The 20,936-nt window shown below is 50.4% G+C and overlaps 1 protein-coding gene, 1 non-coding gene and 1 pseudogene across 2 annotated transcripts; all 3 read right to left on the reverse strand.

Annotated features, from left to right (window-relative positions):
* Positions 1-536: 536 nt before the first annotated feature.
* Positions 537-2,798, reverse strand: LOC102272331 (macrophage-expressed gene 1 protein). Its single transcript, XM_005907379.2, has one exon. The coding sequence runs from the start codon at positions 2,796-2,798 to the stop codon at positions 537-539; it is 2,262 nt and encodes a 753-aa protein (XP_005907441.2).
* Positions 2,799-5,532: 2,734 nt separating this feature from the next.
* Positions 5,533-6,604, reverse strand: LOC102272620 (tropomyosin alpha-3 chain-like; annotated as a pseudogene).
* Positions 6,605-20,260: 13,656 nt separating this feature from the next.
* TRNAF-GAA (transfer RNA phenylalanine (anticodon GAA)) lies at positions 20,261-20,333 on the reverse strand. Its single transcript has one exon. It is a non-coding gene; the product is annotated as a tRNA-Phe (tRNA).
* Positions 20,334-20,936: the final 603 nt, after the last annotated feature.

Genomic DNA, 20,936 nt, shown 5'->3' on the forward strand with positions numbered 1-20,936 from the left:
ACTTAAAACGAGTCCAAGAGGGAACTTTTGGGGTTCAAGGCAATGATTCTGGGAAAATGAATGGACAAAATGAATTTTATAACAATTACAAAAAAAAAAAAATCTAACACAAAGCTATATCATATATCCTGGGGTCATTACTGATTCTACCTTCTCCCTTGCTTCCCCTCCTACCCCATCCCATCCCCCGCCAAAGAACACCAGGAACACACCTGTATTTGAACAAAGTTGGATTTATTGGCTCTTTGCAACAAAGAAAGTACCCAACATAAGAATACGGCAAGAAGAATGGGGGGGGGGGGGGGGGGCGTTGCTCTCAACAAGAGGACTTTAGGGAAAGAGATTGTTCCAGGAATTGAGCTTGTATTAGGTGATTTGGGGCACGACTTGAGAAAGTACAGTTTAGTCTCTGTACCTTGAGAAAGGGGGCCCATTCTACGAGTAGGTATCGTACATCTGGTTACCCAGGCAGTGGGAGAAACAGAGTGGACCGAAGCTCTGACCAGGGACGAAGGACGCTGCCCTTTGGTCCAAGTCTAGACAGAATTGCTGGCATTCTCTGAGCAGTCAGACGGAGCTGGGCTCTCAGCAGTCTCTGCGGTCCCATAGACTGTCTGCTCCTCGGCCAGGATTCCCTCCGGCAGCCTCCTGTAACCCCGCTTCTGGTAGCGCCTGAAGCCCCAGGTTACCCCCAGAGCCAGAGCCACCACGCCCAGGACGGCCCCCAGGCAGGCGCCCACGACGGCCCCAGCACTGGGCTGGGACCCTCCCTGATCCCGGAGCTGGGCTGCCACGGATGGGTCGTGGATATCGGCCTGCCGCCAGCGGCTGGAGCCCTGCAGCTTCACCCAGGCCCGCTGCCCGCTGGCGTCCACCAGGACTGAGACCCCGAGGCCACTGCTGTTGCCCAGCAGGCTGGGGCGGGCCGCAAAGGGCGGCAGCCGGATCATGAGCTGCTGCGGGTTCAAGAGGAACCCGGCCCGGAGGCAGTAAAGGATCTGGCAGCCACTGCTGAGGTAAGCCGGGTGTTGGCTGTAGCCCGCAGGGCAGGTCATGGGGTGGTCCATGGTGACGCTCAGGTTAAAGACTTCCTTCAGGAATTCGGAGCCCTGGCCCCTTGCCTGGGCCGCCAAGGGGTTGCCCACCTGGCAGCTGAAGAAACCCCCGAAGGGGACCGCGTGGGCCACGCCCAGCTCCCAGTCACTGCTGACGCACACCTTGAGATCACCCAGGAGGGTCAGCGGGAAGAAGGACGAGGGGCAGGCCTGGGCTCCGGTGCGGGGGTTGGGGCGGCCGGGGCTATAGAGGCCTCCGAAGAGGAGGCCGGGCGCGGCTGTCGGGGTGGCCCCCGAGGGCGCGCACCAGGACGCATTGACGCGCACGACGCGCTGGATCTCCAAGTTGCCACACATCCTGTGGCAGCAAGTGAAGATCAGCCAGCAGCTCTGGCACTGCGGCCAGCACTGGTAGCTCCTCTCGCTCCACACCTTGACCTCGCTGCTCAGCAGGCTGGCCGTGTAGTTGGCCGGGCAAGAGGTCCGGCCGGTGAGCGGGTTCAAGATGGTGTAGGGCTTGCACAGGCGGCCGCCCTCGGGGCCCGTGATCGCCTCGCACTCCTGGAAGACGCCCCCGAAGCTGAAGTTGGCGTGCTGGCCGTCGGTGCACGAGCCGTCATCCACGTTGGCCAGCGGGTCGAAGTTGGGGGCCCCGCGCTTCACGCACCCGGGGTGCATGTTGACCTCGTAGTAGCGGCCAATGGCGCGGCTCACGGCCGCCTCCACGCGGCGCACGGCGGGCGCCGGGAGCTCGGGCAGTGCCTCGGGCTGCAGCAGCGCAGGCAGCGGCAGGCCCGAGCGGCCGATGGCCACCAGCCGGTTGGCGACGCCCTCCTGCCACTTCTGCAGGGTGAGGCCCTCGTAGAAGGGCGGCCCCCCACGGCTGTGTATCTTGGAGGCCACTGTGCCCCGCTGGTATGCCTGCACCAGCTGGCTCTCCTTGTCCCAGGAAACCGCGTCGCCCACCCCGACCTTCCGGTCGAACAAGACGGAGGCGGCAAAGGTGACGTTGAGCCTGTCCTTGTCCTCGTTGCCCACAAGCTCCCGACTCACCTGGTCCTCCTGCACCAGGGTGGCCCCCACCTCCACCTCGGTGAGGACGTGCGTGCCGTATGCGAACACGAGCATCTCCGCCAGGTACTCTGCCTCGCGGGTCTGGTTGTTCTCCAGGTGGTCGCTGAGGGTCAGCAGGCGCTGCCGGAAGTCGGGGTGGAAGTCAGGGGTCCCCCGGACCCTCACGGAGTAGATGCTGTGCCGCCGCTGCACGCGGGTGGTGATCGTCTGGTACTGCAGGCTGTACCTCCGGACGTTCTGGCACTCCGCGGAGAACTTGCCGTTGAGGAAGGAGAGGAAGGAGAACTCCGCGTTGACCGAGGCCGCCCAGGCGTCGGTGTAGTTTACCCAGCTATCCATCACGTCAGCGCGGGTCTGCACCACGGTCTCGCGCCGCGGCACCGCCAGCATGCCGTCGGGGATGAGGTACTCGCCGTCCTCGGTGGTCAGGCACTGCGAGTAGGCGCGCCCGAGCACCAGCCCCAGCTCCAAGTTGCGCAGGTTGTCCCAGCCGGCCCCGGGCAGCGCCCCCAGCACAGACACGTTCAGCTGCTGCTTGCAGCCTTGGAAGCCCCAAGGCCCCCCGTCCGCCCTGCCGCCCGGCCCGGCCCAGAGCAGGACCAGCAGGGGCACCAGGCCCAGGCCAAGGGCCGGGGGTGAGCTTCGCCGGTGCAGCTTGCAGCCTCTCATCTCCTCCAGGACCCCGAGGTCGCTGAGGGGGACCGTCCCCGGCCTGGAGCTGAAATAGGCTCAGCCTCAAAGCCCGGAGGGACTCAGCCCCGCTCAGGCCCCTCCCCAAGCTGGCGGCCCCTCCCAGGCGCCTCTCCCAGAAGTCCTCCCAACAGAGGAGCAAGGCGGTCTCTTATCAGAAGCACCGAGGCGCGTGAAGCTGATTCCAGGCTTGAGGTCAGAGCTGGGTAGATTAGACCAGGGAATGGCCTGACGACCCACCAACAGTCCAGGACTCAAGAACTTCTCTCCTCCCCTTGTATCTGCGAGGAGCTCTCTAGGGCCCCCCTCCCTGAGGGGGAGCTGCTCTAAATATGCTGCTGCTGCTGCTGCTGCTGCTGCTAAGTCGCTTCAGTCGTGTCCGACTCTGTGCGACCCCATAGACGGCAGCCACCAGGCTCCCCCGTCCCTGGGATTCTCCAGGCAAGAACACTGGAGTGGGTTGCCATTTCCTTCTCCAATGCATGAAAGTGAAAAGTGAAAGTGAAGTCGCTCAGTCGTGCCGGACTCTTCTCGACCCCATGGACTCCATTTTAAACTCTCAACTCTCTCTCTTTTTCCTTTCTGACCTCTCTGTAGCTCAAACGGTAAAGAATCTGCCTGCAATGCAGACTAGTGTTCGATCCCTGGGTTGGGAAGTTACTCTGGAGATGGGCATGGCAGTCCACTGCGGTATTCTCGCCTGGAGAATTCCACGGACAGAGAAGCCTGGCGGGCTACAGTCTGACTAACACACATGATAGTCTCTTTTTACACGCTAGAAAATAGGCCCCAGAGAAGTCACATAAAGTACCAAAATCCCAGGTCCATCTGCTGCCAAAGGACAGTTTCCATCCACTGATCTTGGTTTAGGGCTACTTCTTCCTACGCACTGTCAGGATCTTCTTTTTTGGAGGGGAAATGTGTCTGCAGAGTCACTCAGTCGTGTCCAACTCTTTGCGACCCCACAAACTGTAGCCCACCACGCTCCTCTGTCCATGGGATTTCTCAGCCAAGAACACTGGAGTGGGTTGCCATTCCCTTCTCCAGGAGATCTTCCCAACCAAGGGATCGAACCCATGTCTCCTGCATTGCAGGCAGGTTCTTTACCATCTGAGCCATCAGGGAGGAGCTCCTTCTTTATTTCAGAACAATGTTATCAATTTTCAGTATCAGAACAGCTACACTCTTGTTTGTTTGTTTGTTTGTTTTTTCTCCCAATTGATCCCTACAGAGACCACACCAAAGGAGAGAACGTTTTAAGCCAATTAAGCTGCAGCACACTCACCTAGCAGACCTCACTAGAACCTCACCCAAAAAGGGGGATTGGGTAGGGAAAGAAACTTTGAAAGATCAGCACACTGCCAGCCCACAGACTGTAGAGCACTCTCACAGCCAGAGGGGTCACCCGTGTGCCCCAACCCCAAAGAAGCAATGTACCACAATAATATAAAATTTAAAAACAGGTTTGTACATAAGCTCTTCCCGCTTTCTCCAGCAGTAACCAGTACAAAGCACAACGAGATGGCACTTTTAGACAGCAGCTTCAGACCCAGAAAAGGGTGATGAGAAGAGTTTCCTATGGCTAAACCAGTGGCAAAACATACTTTCCTTTCTTTCAAGGAGGCAGGAGAGAAAATGTGTTCGCCTCAACATAAGGGCCACAGGATCCATTCTGTGAGCCCAGGTTGGGAACAAGGTAGAGCTGGGACAAGGATTTGGTCTCAGAGGTTTCACCATCTTAAATTTGTGGGGTCACTTCTGATGAAAAAAGAGGAAGAAAAAGTTTCAACGATACCGTAAAGCTGAAACCTGGAACAGCACTTTTTTTTTTTTTGCTAACTCCTCCTGCAGTCATCTTTGTGGTTTGCAGGGTACTTTTCCCAGAGCAATGAGGTTTCCCCAAATGGAGACTTTCTCTGGACTGTGAGGCTCTCAGTAAGGCAGGCCCATACCTTTTCCCTTCCGCTATGGAGAAGGTCTTTGAAAAGACCTTGATGCTGGGAAATATTGAAGGCAGGGGGAGAAGGGGACGACAGAGGATGAGATGGTTGGATGGCATCATCGACTCAATGGATGTGAGTTTGAGTAAGCTCTAGGAGTTGGTGATGGACAGGGAGGCCTGGCATGCTGCAGTCCATGGGGTCACAAAGAGCTGGACACGTCTGAGCAACTGAACTGAACTGATGGAGAAGGCAATATGCATTAAGCCGAAACGTTACCTTCCAAAACTGAAAAAGGGGTTAGACTGTTGCTTCAGAACCATGGAATTGTCTGGAACATTTTTTCAAATGGTTGTTACATCAACAACAGAAAAAGGTAATTACAAAATGTGTACATCACAGCAGGCTTTTAAAGACACCTCGAACTGTGCTCACATTCCCTTAAACTTTGTCCCCAAAGGTGTTCCGCCTCCAGCTCAGCTGGGGTCTCTGGGGAAAGGCAGAGATAGTTTGGCGAAAGGGACACAGGGGTGGGGATGGGAGAGGTGGTGAAAGGAGAGAAGCAGCAGCTGCTGCTGCTGCTAAGTCGCTTCAGTCGCGTCCAACTCTGTGCGACCCCATAGACGGCAGCCCACCAGGCTCCCCCGTCCCTGAGGCAGACTTCCAGTTAAATAAAGATCAGCCCTAGTTTGCAGGTGAGCTTCGGACAGAGTGTTCTCAGTGGAGTCGGGGTCCAGGGAGGCACCACTAGTGGCAGGGGGCGACTGGGCGCTCTACATCTCGTTGAGGTCGAGCAGCGTCTGCTCCAGCATCCTTTGCTTACAGAGGTGCTCCTCTTGGTTACATTTCACTTTCTCTTCCAAATCGTCCACTCTCTTTTCCAGCCCAGCTACCGATCTCTCAGCAAACTCAACCCCTGTCTCTGCCTCCTTGAGTTTATAGGTAGAAATCTATCTCTTCCTCATATTTGTCTCCTTTTCGAGAGTACTTCTCTTCAGCAGCTCTCAGACACTTCAGGTGCAGCTCCATCAGTCTGATTCGCTCATCCATCTCTCGGCAGTGGCAGTCTGCCAGCTCAGCTCACTCCTCTGTGCATGCCAGGTCTCCCCCAATAATCCCCAGCTTCAGTTCAGTTCAGTCACTCAGTTGTTTCCGACTCCTTGAGACCTCATGGACTGCAGCACGCCAGGCCTCCCTGTCCATCACCAACTTCCGGAGTTTACTCAAACTCATGTCCATCGCGTCAGTGATGCCATCCAACCATCTCATCCTCTGTCGTCCCCTTCTCCTCCTGCCTTCAATCTCTCCCAGCATCACGGTCTTTTCCAAGGAGTCAGTTCTTCGCATCCCAAGCTTATGAGCCACCTCTTCCTACTTCATGTCTGCCTCTTCTGCAGTGTGCTTAGCATCTTTGAGTTGGATTTCCCAGAGTTCCAGTTCTTTCTTCATCTTCTAAGGCTCGGTTTTCATACCTTCATACCTCTCTCGATCTCCTCCACAGCTCTCTCAGCTTCCTCCAGCTGTTGCAGGGCAGGGGCCAGGCGCTCTTGAGCTCAGTCCAGCTCCTCTTCAACCAGCTGGATCCTAGGCTCAAGGAAGCCACCTCAGACCCCCCTGCCCTGGGCCTGCCTCTCTCGTGCACCTCTGGAGGTGCTCAGCACTCTGGCCTGAATCACCAGCCTGCTGCTGTGGAACCTGGACCTCCTGCTTCACCACCTCGATGGTGCTGATCCCGGCCGTGGGCCCACCCAGCTCTCGCTCGGCGCTGCAGCTGCCTCTCGGGGTCTTCTTGGTTTTTGTCTCTCCTAGGACTTTTGGTCCTAAGAAGGCTCTTGGGGAGGGCATAGGGAATCACCTGACCCAGTGTCCCTACCAGTTACACCTGTTGGCAGTGATGTGTTGGGAGCAGAGGTTTATTCACCCTACCTTGTGTGGGAGGTGCAAGACTCCCTTCCCTGAGGAATGGATACCAGCCTCACCTTCCCGAGATCTGAGTCAGAGCCCAGACTCTGTCATTTCATCAGTTGGGTGCTCTCACTGGTATGGTTTTCTCCTCCGAGTCTGCTTCCCTTGTCTGCTCCACGATGAAAGCGATACAAAGCTGTTCAGGTTCTAGCCACTGATGAAAGATGCCCAGCACATTTTCTGGCACAAAATAGGGTGTTCACTCAGTGGAATGAGTTCAGGGGCTGGCTCAAGGTCTGCGTTTTTGAGTTGGTGTGAATCCAAAGCCTAGTGCCCCGTCTACCCCCATGGGGTTCCCTCCCATCTCTTTGTGTGCTTACGTGTGCGTTTCTTGATCCAGAAGTGTCACCGGTTTATCATAAGATAATTTGGGAGGGACGATTTGCTAGGGAGAAGACTGTTCTCAGAGTAAGCAGTAAAGCTCTCCCCCAGCTCTGAGTGTATCTTCCTGTGACAAGGACAAGTCCTCAGGCTGCTTTCCCACTTTCTGGACTTGTGACTTAGGAACGAGCACCTCATGTCATAAATTCAAAAGAAGCTGGGTATTTACCATGCTGGGTGACAGCTCTTACATTTGATAGCAGTGGAGCCGAGAAAAGATAGACCTGCTTCGGTGGAATGGTAGCTGAGCACTTGCCAGTGGGGCTCAGATGCCAGCAGGAGGAAAGCAAGGAAAACTGTGAGGATGTTTTCTTACCAGCCTGGGCAGCATTGGCTGAGACTCAGGGGTTAAAAGGGTCTACAGGTGCCCAGCACTGCCATCCCCCAGTTGTCCCAAGGCAGCGCAAGGAAGATACAGGCAGGACAGTCTTGAGTCAGATGCCATTGCCCTGTGGGACCTTAGACAAAAATGTGACTTCCTGTAAAACAGGAACAAATAGGACTTTTCTAGCTATTCACTTTTAAGTAAAAGTGAAAGGTGCTCAGTCGTAGTCTGACTCTTTGTGACCCCATGGACTATACAGTCCCTGGAATTTTCCAGGCCAGAATACGGGAGTGGGTAGCCTTTCTCTTCTCCAGGGGATTGTCCCAACCCAGGGATCAAACCCCAGTTGCCCACACTGCGGAGGATTCTTTACCATCTGAGCCACCAGGGAAGCCCAAGAATACTGGAGTGGGTAGCCTATCCCTTCTCCAACGGATCTTCCCGACCCAGGACTCTAACCCGGGTCTCCTGCATTGCAGGCAGATTCTTTACCAATTGAGCTATCAGGGAAAGCCCATTCACTTTTAAAAATCACAAGAAATGATTCTTATGGAAAATGAAAAGAGTCAAGAGATTAGATAAATGAAAACGCCTCCTTCGCCCAGTTCTACTTTCCATAAATAGGCACTGTTATCAGCTGGGTATGTATCTTTTCAGCCACGTGCACCCAGGCACAGAGACATCTTTGCATGTCTGGTGCTGGGCCATATGTTGATTTTACTGCAGAGAAAGGGGTTCGCAGGGAAAATGGGGTCACACAGAGATAGACTTGGAAAGGAACCAATCTAAGTCCCCAGGTCTCGATTCGCAGGCTGAGTCCACTCCCCACCCTGCCTCACAGCCATGGGCCATGGGGATTCCAGCTTAGAACTTGGGGTACCCTGGCACACGGGCAGGAGAGGCAGTCTGAATTCCTAACACCCTGCTCATGGCAGGGGAAGCCAGGAGAGCTCACTGGCTGTAAGCCGACCTCCGGAGGCTGAATATTGGCCCTGCCTGGAGGGATCTTCTGGTCAGACCCAAGTTCCAGTGTGCGATGCTGTGACCCTAAGAATCAGAGGTTTTCGTTTTTATCTGTTTAGTATTTCTTCACAGCTACACTGAGTCTTTGTTGCCTGGTACGGACCTTCTCCGGCTGCAGTGAGCTGGTGCTGCCCTTCGTTGCAGTGGCCTGGCTGCTCTTGTTGGGAACCGCAGGCTGGAGGTTCTCGGGCTTCAGTGGCTGCTGCACACAGGCTCGTCACTGTGACTCTCGGGCTCTAGTGCAGGCTCCACAGTGTGGCACATGGGCTTAGTTACTCTGAAGCTTGTGGGATCGTCGGATCAGGGCTCAAACCTGTGTCCCCATATTGCCAGGAGGATGCTCACCCACTGAGCCAGCACAGAAGTCCCAAGTCTGGAGCTCAGAAAGGGTTGTTCCAAGTTGCTGGGCCAGGAGAACAGGCAATTCACACTGAAAAGACCCGCACTCCCACGGAGTTTTCCGGGGTAGCATTTCAAAGCCTAAATTTGGGGTGAGGACCTCAGAGTGCATGAGTTTCTTCTGATGGGTTGGTGGAGGGGGGGGGGGGGTGGTAACAGGAATCTCAGGAATCTCTGCCTTCTGGTTCCAACCAGCCTGGATCTATGCGCCTGCAACCTTGTGGTCTGCAAGTGTTCATCATCCTCCAGCAGGCAGAGTTGGGGGGAGGACGAGAGTAACTGAGAGATGCATATCAGACTGTTATCTACAGCCCTTCAGGAGGAGCTCAGAGTCCTGTGATTCTCTGCCTAATAACTGCTTGAGCCTGCTCTTTGGAACTTGGGGAAAGCCTAGAAGATTAAAAACATTTTTTTTTAGTTTTTAAAAATCTTTATAAAATTTGAAATTATTTATTTCTTTTACTTCTGGCTGTGCTGGTCTTCGCTGCTGCCTGCGGGCTTCTAGTTGCGGGGAGCAGGGATTGCTCTAGTTGCAGTGCCTTCTGTTGCAGAGCTTAGGTGCTAGGGTGCATGGGTTTCGGTAGTAGCAGCACACAGGCTCGGGTGCTCATGGCATGTGGGATCTTCCTGGACCAGGGATCAAAGCTGTGTCACCTAGAGTGGCAGGTGGATTCCTGACCACTGGACCACTAAGAAAGTCCTTTCTTTCTTATTTACTTTTTTAAAATAAGAAACTGGGGACAAGTAGGAAGTTTTATACCTAAGAAAGCGCCTCGGGGTCCTGTTTAATTTCGGTCTCATTTCACTCCCTACGTGTCTCTAGATGGTTAGTTGAGAACAGAACAGAATGAATGAGGATGAATGTGATCTTAAATGGCACCAATAAGGAAGAAATTCCTTTCAATAGAACCACAGTATTATTAACTGCAGCATTACATATGTATATATTTTTTAAATAAGGACAAACGCCAAGTAATCCTGCTGCTTGAAAAATATCGTGCTGCTTGTCAAAGAGAAGGAGGCAGTAAAGATAAAGGAGTAGTCAGGGGAGTTGAAGTTCATCAGAGCAGGGTTTGGGACAGAGCATGGTGCTTAGTCCCTGGGGGCTCAGATGGTAAAGACTCTGCCTGCAGCTCAGGAGACCTGAGTTCAACCCTGGGTTGAGAAGACCCCCTGGAGAAGGAAATGACAATCCACTCCAGTATTCTTGCCTGGAGAATTCTATGGACAGAGGAGCCTGGTGGGCTGCAGTCCATGGGGTTGAAAAGAGTGGGACACGACTAAGTGACTAACAGGCTAATAAGTTCCCACTCATTAGCCTGTGAAATTGCCCCGCCCATAAAAGCTAATCACACCATATTTCTAGGGCTTCTCTGTGGCTTAGATGGTAAAGAATCTGCCCACAATGCAAGAGATCTGGGTTCAATCCCTGGGTTGGGAAGATTCTGTGGAGAAGGCAATGGCAACCCACTCCAGTACTCTTGCCTGGAAAATCCCATGGACGGAGGAGCCTGGTACGCTGCAGTCCATGGGGTCGAAAAGAGTCAGACACGACTGAGCGACTTCACTTTCACTTTTCACTTTCATGCATTGGAGAAGGAAATGGCAACCCACTCCAGTGTTCTTGCCTGGAGAATCCAGGGACGGGGGAGCCTACTGGGCTGCCGTCTATGGGGTCGCACAGAGTTGGACACGACTGAAGCGACTTAGCAGCAGCAACCAACTAATGGTATATAATGGTGGCTGCGTGGGTGCAGGAGGGCCTAGAGGAGCTAGTCCACGTTCAAGGTCAGGAGGGGTGGTGGGTGAGGAGATACCCCTCTTCCAAGGTAAGGAGCAGTGGCTGCGCTTTGCTGGAGCAGCTGTGAAGAAATACCCCACGCTCAAGGTAAGAGAAACCCAAGTAAGACCGTAGGTGTTGCAAGAGGGCATCAGAGGGCAGACACACTGAAACCATACTCACAGAAAACTAGTCAATCTAATCACACTAGGACCACAGCTCTGTCTAACTCAATGAAACTAAGCCATGCCCGTGGGGCCACCCAAGATGGGCGGGTCATCGTGGAAAGGTCTGACAGAATGTGGTCCACTGGAGAAGGGAATGGCGAACCACTTCAGTATTCTTGCCTTGAGAACCCCATGAACAGTATGAAAAGGCAAAATGATAGGATACTGAAAGAAGAATCCCCTAGGTCAGTAGGTGCCAAATATGCTACTGGAGATCAGTGGAGCTATAACTCCAGAAAGAATGAAGGGATGGAGCCAAAGCAAAAACAATGCCCAGCTGTGGATGTGACTGGTGATAGAAGCAAGGTCCAATGCTGTAAAGAGCAATATTGCATAGGAACCTGGAATGTCAGGTCCATGAATCAAGGCAAATTGAAAGTGGTCAAACAGGAGATGGCAAGAGTGAACGTCGACATTCTAGGAATCATCAAACTCAAATGGACTGGAATGGATGAATTTAACTCAGATGACCATTATATCTACTACTGCGGGCAGGAATCCCTTAGAAGAAATGGAGTAGCCATCATAGTCAATGAAAGAGTCCGAAATGCAGTACTTGGATGCAATCTCAAAAATGACAGAATTCGTTTCCAAGGCAAACCATTCAATATCACAGTAATCCAAGCCTATGCCCCAACCAGTAACACTGAAGAAGCTGAACGGTTCTGTGAAGACCTACAAGACCTTTTAGAAATAACACCCAAAACAGATGTCCTTTTCATTATAGGGGACTGGAAAGCAAAAGTAGGAAGTCAAGAAACACCCAGAGTAACAGGCAAATTTGGCCTTGGAATACAGAATGAAGCATGGCAAAGACTAATAGAGTTTTGCCAAGAAAATGCACTGGTCATAGCAAACACCCTCTTCCAACAACATAAGAGAAGACTCTACACATGGACATCACCAGATGGTCAACACAGAAATCAGATTGATTATATTCTTTGCAGCCAAAGATGGAGAAGCTCTATACAGTCAATGAAAACAAGACTGGGAGCTGGCTGTGACTCAGATCATGAACTCCTTATTGCCAAATTCAGACTGAAATTGAAGAAAGCAGGGAAAACCACTAGACCATTCAGGTATGAACTAAATCAAATCCCTTATGATTATACAGTGGAAGTGAGAAATAGATTTAAGGGACTAGATCGGATAGATAGAGTGTCTGATGAACTATGGACGGAAGTTCATGACATTGTACAGGAGACAGGGATCAAGACCATCCCCATGGAAAAGAAATGCAAAAAAGCAAAATGGCTGTCCAGGGAGGCCTTACAAAAAGCTGTGAAAAGAAGAGAAGCAAAAAGCAAAGGAGAAAAGAAAAGATATAAGCATCTGAATGCAGAGTTCCAAAGAATAGCAAGAAGAGATAAGAAAGCCTTCCTCAGCGATTAATGCAAAGAAATAGAGGAAAACAACAGAATGGGAAAGACTAGAAATCTCTTCAAGAAAATTAGAGATACCAAGGGAACATTTCATGCAAAGATGGGCTCGATAAAGGACAGAAATGGTATGGACCTAACAGAAGCAGAAGATATTAAGAAGAGGTGGCAGGAATACACAGAAGAACTGTACAAAAAAGATCTTCATGACCCAGATAATCATGATGGTGTGATCACTGACCTAGAGCCAGATATCCTGGAATGTGAAGTCAAGTGGGCCTTAGAAAGCATCACTACAAACAAAGCTAGTGGAGGTGATGGATTTCCAGTTGAGCTATTTCAAATCCTGAAAGATGATGCTGTGAAAGTGCTGCACTCAATATGCCAGCAAATGTGGAAAACTCAGCAGTGGCCACAGGACTGGAAAAGGTCAGTTTTCATTCCAGTCCCAAAGAAAGGCGATGCCAAAGAATGCTCAAACTACCGCACAATTGCACTCATCTCACACGCTAGTAAAGTAATGCTCAAAATTCTCCAAGACAGGCTTCAGCAATACATGAACCATGAACTTCCAGATGTTCAAGCTGGTTTTAGAAAAGCCAGAGGAACCAGAGATCAAATTGCCAACATCCGCTGTATCATGGTAAAAGCAAGAGAGTTCCAGAAAAAAACATCTACTTCTGTTTTATTGACTATGCCAAAGCCTTTGACTGTGTGGATCACAATAAACTGTGGAAAATTCTGAAAGAGGTGAGAATACCAGACCACCTCTTGAGAAACCTATATGCAGGTCAGGAAGCAACAGTTAGAAATGGACGTGGAACAACAAACTGGTTCCATATAGGAAAAGGAGTACGTCAAGGCTGTATATTGTCACCCTGCTTATTTAACTTCTATGCAGAGTACATCATGAGAAACGCTGGGCTGGACGAAGCACAAGCTGGAATCAAGATTTCTGGGAGAAATATCAATAACCTCAGATATGCAGATGACACCACCCTTATGGCAGAAAGTGAAGAGGAACTCAAAAGCCTCTTGATGAAAGTGAAAGAGGAGAGTGAAGAAGTTGGCTTAAAGCTCAACATTCAGAAAACAAAGATCATGGCATCTGGTCCCATCACTTCATGGGAAATAGATGGGGAAACAGTGGAAACAGTGTCAGACTTTATTTTTTAGGGCTCCAAAATCACTGCAGATGGTGACTGCAGCCATGAAATTAAAAGACGCTTACTCCTTGGAAGGAAAGTTATGACCAATCTAGATCATATATTGAAAAGCAGAGATATTACTTTGCCAACAAAGGTCCATCTAGTCAAGGCTATGTTTTGTCAAGTGGTCAGGTATGGATGTGGGAGTTGGACTGTGAAGAAAGCTGAGTGCTGAAAAATTGATGCTTTTGAACTGTGGTGTTGGAGAAGACTCTTGAGAGTCCCTTGGACTGCAAGGAGATCCAACCAGTCCATTCTGAAGGAGATCAGTCCTGGAATTTCTTTGGAGGGAATGATGCTGAAGCTGAAACTCCAGTACTTTGGCCACCTCATGTGAAGAGCTGACTCATTGGAAAAGACTCTGATGCTGGGAGGGATTGGAGGCAGGAGGAGCAGGGGACGACAGAGGATGAGATGGCTGGATGGCATCACTGACTCAATGGAGTGAGTCTGAGTGAACTCTGGGAGTAGATGATGGACAGGGAGGCCTGGTGTGCTGCCATACATGGGGTCGCAAAGAGTTGGACATGACTGAGTGACTGAACTCAACTGAACTGAACTGATACCAACTAAGGGTCAGATATGCCAAAGGGTCTGGGGGACTTTTAGTTTGTTCTGTTTATACTTCAGTACCAAGGGTTTGCATGCTCATTTGCTCAGCTGTAGCTGACTCTTTGCAACCCTGTGGCCTGTAGCCCACCAGGCTCCTCTGTCTATGGAATTCTCCAGGCAAGAAGACTGGAGTGGATACCTCCTCCAGGGTATCTTCCTGATGCAGGGATAGAACCCTGCATTAGCAGGTAGATTCTTTATCGCTCAGTCACCTGAGAAGCCCCAGTATCATAGGCAGACCAGACTTCAGGATTTCAACATCCTGAATTTGAGCTGATGGGGATTATGAGTTATCTAAGTAACTCCTGTCTCCTCTGGGAGCACCCCCACCCCCACCCTGCCATCCACACCTAATAGTCACCTGACCAAGGGACTTGCAGGATCAAAGACCAGCTCCCCTTCCTTCCCTCCATCCCCAGCACCTTGGAATCACTGCCTCTTGAATTCTCCCTGCCTTTCCTGTGGTACTTTTCCCCAAGGATTCTTCCTGGGTTTGCCTCACCTGGCAATGGATACATGTATTCTCTGCAGCTTAGCTTGAAAAGCTCAGACGGTAAAGCATCTGCCTGCAATGTGGGACACCTGGGTTCGATCCTGGGTCAGGAAGATCCCCTCGAGAAAGAAATGGCAACCCACTCCAGTATTCTTGCCTGGAAAATCCCATGGATGAAGGAGCCTGGTAGGCTACCAGTCCATGGGGTCGCAAAGAGTTGGACACGACTGAGCAACTTCACTGGTCACTAGTAGCTTGGAGAAGACCTAGAATCATCAAAGACTTGAGGAAACTGACAGGGGACATAAAATCCAGGAAAACCCTGACCACATCCCTGATTTAACCTGTATTTATACCATCATTATATATATTTTTATTTGTTTGTTTTGGCTGAACCTTGTAGCTGGTAGAACTTCCAGAACCAGGGATGAAACTGTGGTCCCCTGTGGTGGAAGCTTGGAGTCTTCACCACTGGGACTAGCCCTACCCAGAATCATTATATCTCAACTTACAATGGTTAATAAAATTCCAAAGTGGCTCAGTGGTAAAGAGTCCACCTGCCCGTGTAAGAGATGCAGGAGATTCAAGTTCAGTTCTTGGGTTAGGAAGATCTCCCAGAGGAGGAAACAGCAACCCACTGCAGTGCTCTTGCTGGGAAAATCTCATGGACAGAGGAGCTCGGTGGACTACAGGTCGCAGAGTTGACATGACTGAGCAAGCATACACAGAGGTTTGTAGCTTGGTAGAAGAGGAAAAATAATTTCCCTCCACCTTTCAGAGCTTGACTGTGATCCTCTGTAATAAAAGATGGATCGACAAGAGAAAGACACATTTAAAACATGTCTACTTCATGTATGTGTGAGAGAGAGCTAGGGGGAAATGAATAGCTTAAAGAGGTTGGCTTTGGAATTTAGGCTTAAATATCCTCTTAATAGGAAAAGAGGAGTGTCACATGGAGACTCCTTAGGGCAAGGGTCTGCAGCCTCTAGGATCTAATACCTGATGATCTGAGGTGAAGCTGATGCAATAACAATAGAAACAAAATGCACACACATGTCACAATTTTGAATCATCTTGAAACTATCCCCCCGTGCTCTCTGGACCATGAAAAATTGTCTTCCACAACACCAGAACCGGGTGCCAAACTGGGGACAGCTATCTTCAGGAACAGCAAGTGATTTTTAGGAAAGGTGAATGGGCCCTTAGGAGACAGGTGGGAGATGTGATTGTGATAAAGTTCATCTGGGTCTGTCCAGTGTTAACTTGTGTTGAGTCCATCTTCCCTGGATGATGAACTCTTCGTGAGGGGGTTTATGATGATAAAGTTCCTTTGAGATTATCTGTCTTCAGGCAGGTAAGGAAAGCTCAAAAGGAGTCTCTTCCAGCATTTGCTACTTTTCAAATGCTTTTAGCTCAAAATAAGCAAAATGCCAAAGCCTCCTGTTTGTGGGGACCTGCCCTGCTACCCACCAGCTTATAGCCTTGATTCCAAGCCTGTGAAAAATAGAGGGTTTTGGGTTCCACCGAACAGGAGCTTTTGAACGTGAGTTCTGAGAATCTGTATGTTGACCATGTTCTGAGACCCATACTACCTATGCTCCACAGAGCTTACTCTTCATCATAACCCACCACTCCATCCTCTCATTAGCATCACTTTACTGTTCCAGGAGGTTCTTCCCTAGACAAGTGGCCTAGTTATTCACCACTGAAATTTTCCAAAGTATTCCTCAGCTCCTCGAGGATAGCCTCACCAGTTTGTGCCCTAAGGTTATGTAATTTCTCTGCCTTCCCTTGCTTCTGCTGCCAGCCTTCGACTGTTGCGTTCTGATCTCTGCTCAATCTGAATCAAGACCACCCCCACCTTCATCCCAGGACTTCCCTAGCGCTCCAGGGGCTAAGACTCTGTGCTCCCAACGCAGGGGTCCCAGGTTCCATGCCTGGTCAGGGAACTAGACCCCCCATGTCACAGCTAAGAGTTGGCATGCTGCAACTAGCGGGCTAGGTTACATAAGGCCTAGACAAATGAATAAATTTTTAAAAGGACCTTCCCCACTCCCCCGGTGAGGGACACGCCTTAAACCAAACGTCCCATTTTCAATCAATTCTAACCTTGCCCTTCCTCCTCTGAGAGGCTGCCAAATCTCTGCGGAGATGGAGTTCTCCTTGTCTCATCAGGGGGTTGTTCTGATAATATTTGGGGAGCTGGCATTCCCTGGTCTCCAGGAGATTCCAGGGCGCAGTTTGATCAGAGAACTCCTGGACAAAATCACGTCCAAATTGCTGAGCCTAAGGTACAAGGTCCCTCAGAGTTGACTGTTGCCTCACTTATTACACAAACCCATTGCCCACGGACTCTTTTTAAGAAGCCATGCACCAGCCCTCGTTCTTTTGTGTCTTTAGATACTCTGTGTTTTCCTTGCTTTTCTCTCTGCTCTTCCTTCTGTGTCTCAGTGCCTTTTCCACACCTGTTCTTGGAACCAGTCTCCAGTGGTCCTTAATTACCCATCCCTCCCAGGATTCACATGCCCTGTGAGGTCCTAACCCACAGTGAACCTGGACTGGCACTGTAACTTGCTGTAACTGATTCAACGTGGTAGGCATTCAGCTGGGCCATCACTGGGCCTAAATGTAAGACCTAGAAACAAGGAAGCATGCCACCCCCACAGCCCCGAGCCATCCAGCTATTCTCCTGTGGACGCTGCGCAGAGCGGGCCAGACCAGGGAACTATTTGGACAGCTGCAGGGTTGCTCTGCCAGCATCCCGGTTTCAGTCAGCCTTTGCGTCATCTCTGCAGAGACTACGTAGGTGAGCTCCCACCCAATGTCCCCTGGATAGAAAGAGTGTCCAGGAGCTTCCCTGGGGGCCCAGTGGCTAAGACTCAGGGGGCCAGAGTTGGATCCTGGATCAGGGAACAAGACCTCACATGCCTCAACTAAAACCTGTACAACCAAATTAATTACTTAATTTTTTAAAAAAGCATTCAGCTAAACCCAGAATAGTTAATCACACAGACTTGCTATCTTAAGCCAGCAGTTGTGGGGGTCGTTTGTCACACAGCAGCAGACCACCAAATACAAGTACTTTAGACTTACCTTGATAGCCACTCCTTGGTGGAGCTTTTTTGCATTATCTCACTCCACTGCCTTCCCGTGGCCAGAGTGGGAAGCAGAAATCGCCTAGTTCCCTGCTGGAGTGGGCAAGAACACATGCAGCTTCCAGAATGGAAATTTCCAGCTTTTTCTGGCCTCCTCCTGAAGCGCCTTCCATAAATTCAACCTGCTTTATGTCCAGTGGGCCTTTTTAGGTGAGACAGCAGTTTAGGAAAAACTCTGCCGAGGATCAGAAAAATGTATGATATACACTACTGCCAGGAGATCGCGTCTTGCCTTATAGAAATTAAATCACTTTTCTTTTATTACTTCCCACTGTTTGATTTTGCTGTGATTAATATGTCTACTAGAATATTTAAGAACACACGTGCCAAGTGCTTCAGTCCTGCCCAACTCCTTGTGACCCCGTGGACTGCAGCCTGCCAGGCTCTTCCGTCCATGGGATTCTCCAGGCAGGAGTACTGGAGTGGGTAACCATTCCCTTCTCCAGGGGGTCTTCCCAACCCAGGGAGTAAATCCATGTCTTGTTAGTCTTCCTCAGTGTAGGTGGGTTCTTTACCACCAGCGGCACCTGGGAAGCCCGACAGCTTTTCTTTAAAATCTTTTCCGTTTTTCATTTCTGTGACCACGCAGTGCGCTGTGTGTGAGATCTTGGTTCCCGGATCAGGGGTTGAACTACGCCCCCTGCCGGATCAGGGGTGAACTACGCCCCCTGCCGGATCAGGATCAGGGGTGAACTACGCCCCCTGCCGGATCAGGGGTTGAACTACGCCCCCTGCAGCAGAATCGAGGGAAGTGGAAGTGTTGGTCGCTCAGTCCTTGTGACCCCAGGGACTGTATGGATTGTAGCCCCCCAGGCTCCTCTGTCCATGGGTTTCTCCAGACAAGAATACTGAAATGGGTTGCCATTTCCTTCTCCAGGAGATTTTCCTGACCCAGGGATCGAACTCAGGCTCTCCTGCATTGTAGACAGATTCTTTACCCTGTGAGTCACCAGGCAAGTCAAGATTTGTGGAGTCTTAACCATTGGACTGACAGGGAAGTCCTATCCTGAGAGCTTTAAAAAAATATTTTTAAAATGTTATTATTAAAATCTTTTTTGTATTGAAATATATTTGATTTACTATGTGTTAGTTACAGTTGTACAGCAAAGTGATTCAGATTTATATATATACACACACACACATATATATAACATCCATTATATATACTACGTCGTAGAGGAGACAGCAGGCCTTCCCTCATATCTCAGTCGGTAAAGAATCTGCCCGCTGATGCAGGAGACCCAGGTTCAACCCCTGGGTTGGGAGAAGGAAATGGCAACTCACTCCAGTATTCTTGCCTGGAGAATCTCATGGACAGAGGAGCCTGGCGGGCTACAGTCCATGGGGTCGCAAGTCGGACACAACTTAGCGACTAAAGAGAGAGCAAAGAGAGATACATATATATGTATATTCTTTTTAGATTCTTTCTCATTATAAACTTATTGATGGACTCTTTGCAACCCCATGGACTAGAGCACGTCAGGCTCCTCTCCAGGCAAGAAGACTGGAGTGGGTTGCCATTCCCTTCTCCAGGGGATCTTCCAACCCAGGGATTGAGCCCGCTTCTCCCCCGTGGCAGGCAGATTCTTTACCATCTGAGCCAGGAGGGAAGCCCCGTAGCTCCTGTGCTGTGCAGTGGCTCTTGTTTATCTATTTCGTATGTTTGGCCACCTGACGCGAAGAACCAACTCATTGCAAAGACCCTGATGCCAGGAAAGATTGAGGGCAAGAAGGGAAAGGGGCCACAGAGGCTGAGATGGTTGGATGGCATCATCGACTCAGTGGACTTGAGCTTGAGCAAACTCAGGGAGATAGTGAAGGACAGGGAAGTCTGGTGTGCTGCAGTCCATCGGATTCCAAAGAGCCGGACACAGCTCCACCACTGGCCAACAATGAGCGAGAAGAACAAAGTGTGCCCACGTATTCAGGCCTCTCTCATACCCATATTAGCAACTCCTAATTTATTCCCCTCTCTTTGCCCTGGAATCTAGCTTTTTATGTTTCAAATCACTCAAGTTATCTAATAGAGGCTGGAATAACTTTTTAGATGATGTGAACATATGGCCACAGGGACAAGTGTAAGGGGAAAAAGTGAGGGATGGCTTTCAGCCCTTTTGGTTTGTGCTGCAGGTTTTTGATGAGATACATTTCCTTTACAATGCTGTGCTGGCTTCACTGTACAGCAGTATGAATCAGCAGTGAACATACACACATCCCTCCCTCTTGAGCCCCCCACGAAGGTCATCACAGAGCGCAGAGCAGAGCTCCCTGTGCTGGGAAGCAGCTTCCCGCAAGCTGCCTGTTTCGCACGTGATAGTGAACGCACGTCAGCGCTACTCTCTCAATTCCCCCAGCCCTCCTTCTCTGCAAGTGAAATGAAAGGGGAAGTCTCTCACTCCTGCCCGATTCTTTCTGACCCAGGCCAGAATACTGGAGAGGGTAGCCTTTCCCTTCTCCAGGGCATCTTCCCAAGCCAGGGATCGAACCCGGCCAGGTCTACCATATTGCAGGTGGATTCTTTACCAGTTGAGCCCCAAGAGAAGCCCAAAACCACTGCCGAAACCTGGGACTGAACCAGGGACCTTTAGATCTTCAGTCTAACGCTCTCCCAACTGAGCTATTTCAACTATTTTTTCTCCTTCTCTGCCTGTATTTAAAAGCCCTGACAATGAGTGTAAATGGCTCCCCCTCAGTTCAGTTCACGTGCTCAGTCGTGTCTGACTCTTTACAAACTCATGGACTGGAGCCAGGCCTCCCTGTCCATCACCAACTCCCGGAGTTTACTCAAACTCATATCCATTGAATCAGTGATGCCATCCAACCATCTCATCCTCTGTCGTCCCCTTCTCCTCCTGCTTTCAATCTTTTCCAGCATCGGGGTCTTTTCCAATGAGTTGGTTCTTAGCATCAGGTGGCCAAAGTATTGGAGTTTCAGCTTCACATGAGTCCTTCCAATGAATAATCAAGACTGATTTCCTTTAGGATGGACTGGTTAGATCTCCTTGCAGTACAAGGGACTCTCAAGAGTCTTCCCCAACACCACAGTTCAAAAGCATCAATTCTTCAGTGCTCAGCTTTCTTCTTAGTCCAACTCTCACATCCATACATGACCACTGGAAAAACCCTAGCCTTGACTAGACGGACCCTTGTTGACAAAGGAATCTCTCTGCTTTTTAATATGCTGTCTAGGTTGGTCATAACTTTGCTTCCAAGGAGTAAGCGTCTTTTAA

Source organism: Bos mutus, chromosome 15 (assembly GCF_027580195.1).
Source record: "Bos mutus isolate GX-2022 chromosome 15, NWIPB_WYAK_1.1, whole genome shotgun sequence".
Taxonomy (NCBI): domain Eukaryota; kingdom Metazoa; phylum Chordata; class Mammalia; order Artiodactyla; family Bovidae; genus Bos; species Bos mutus.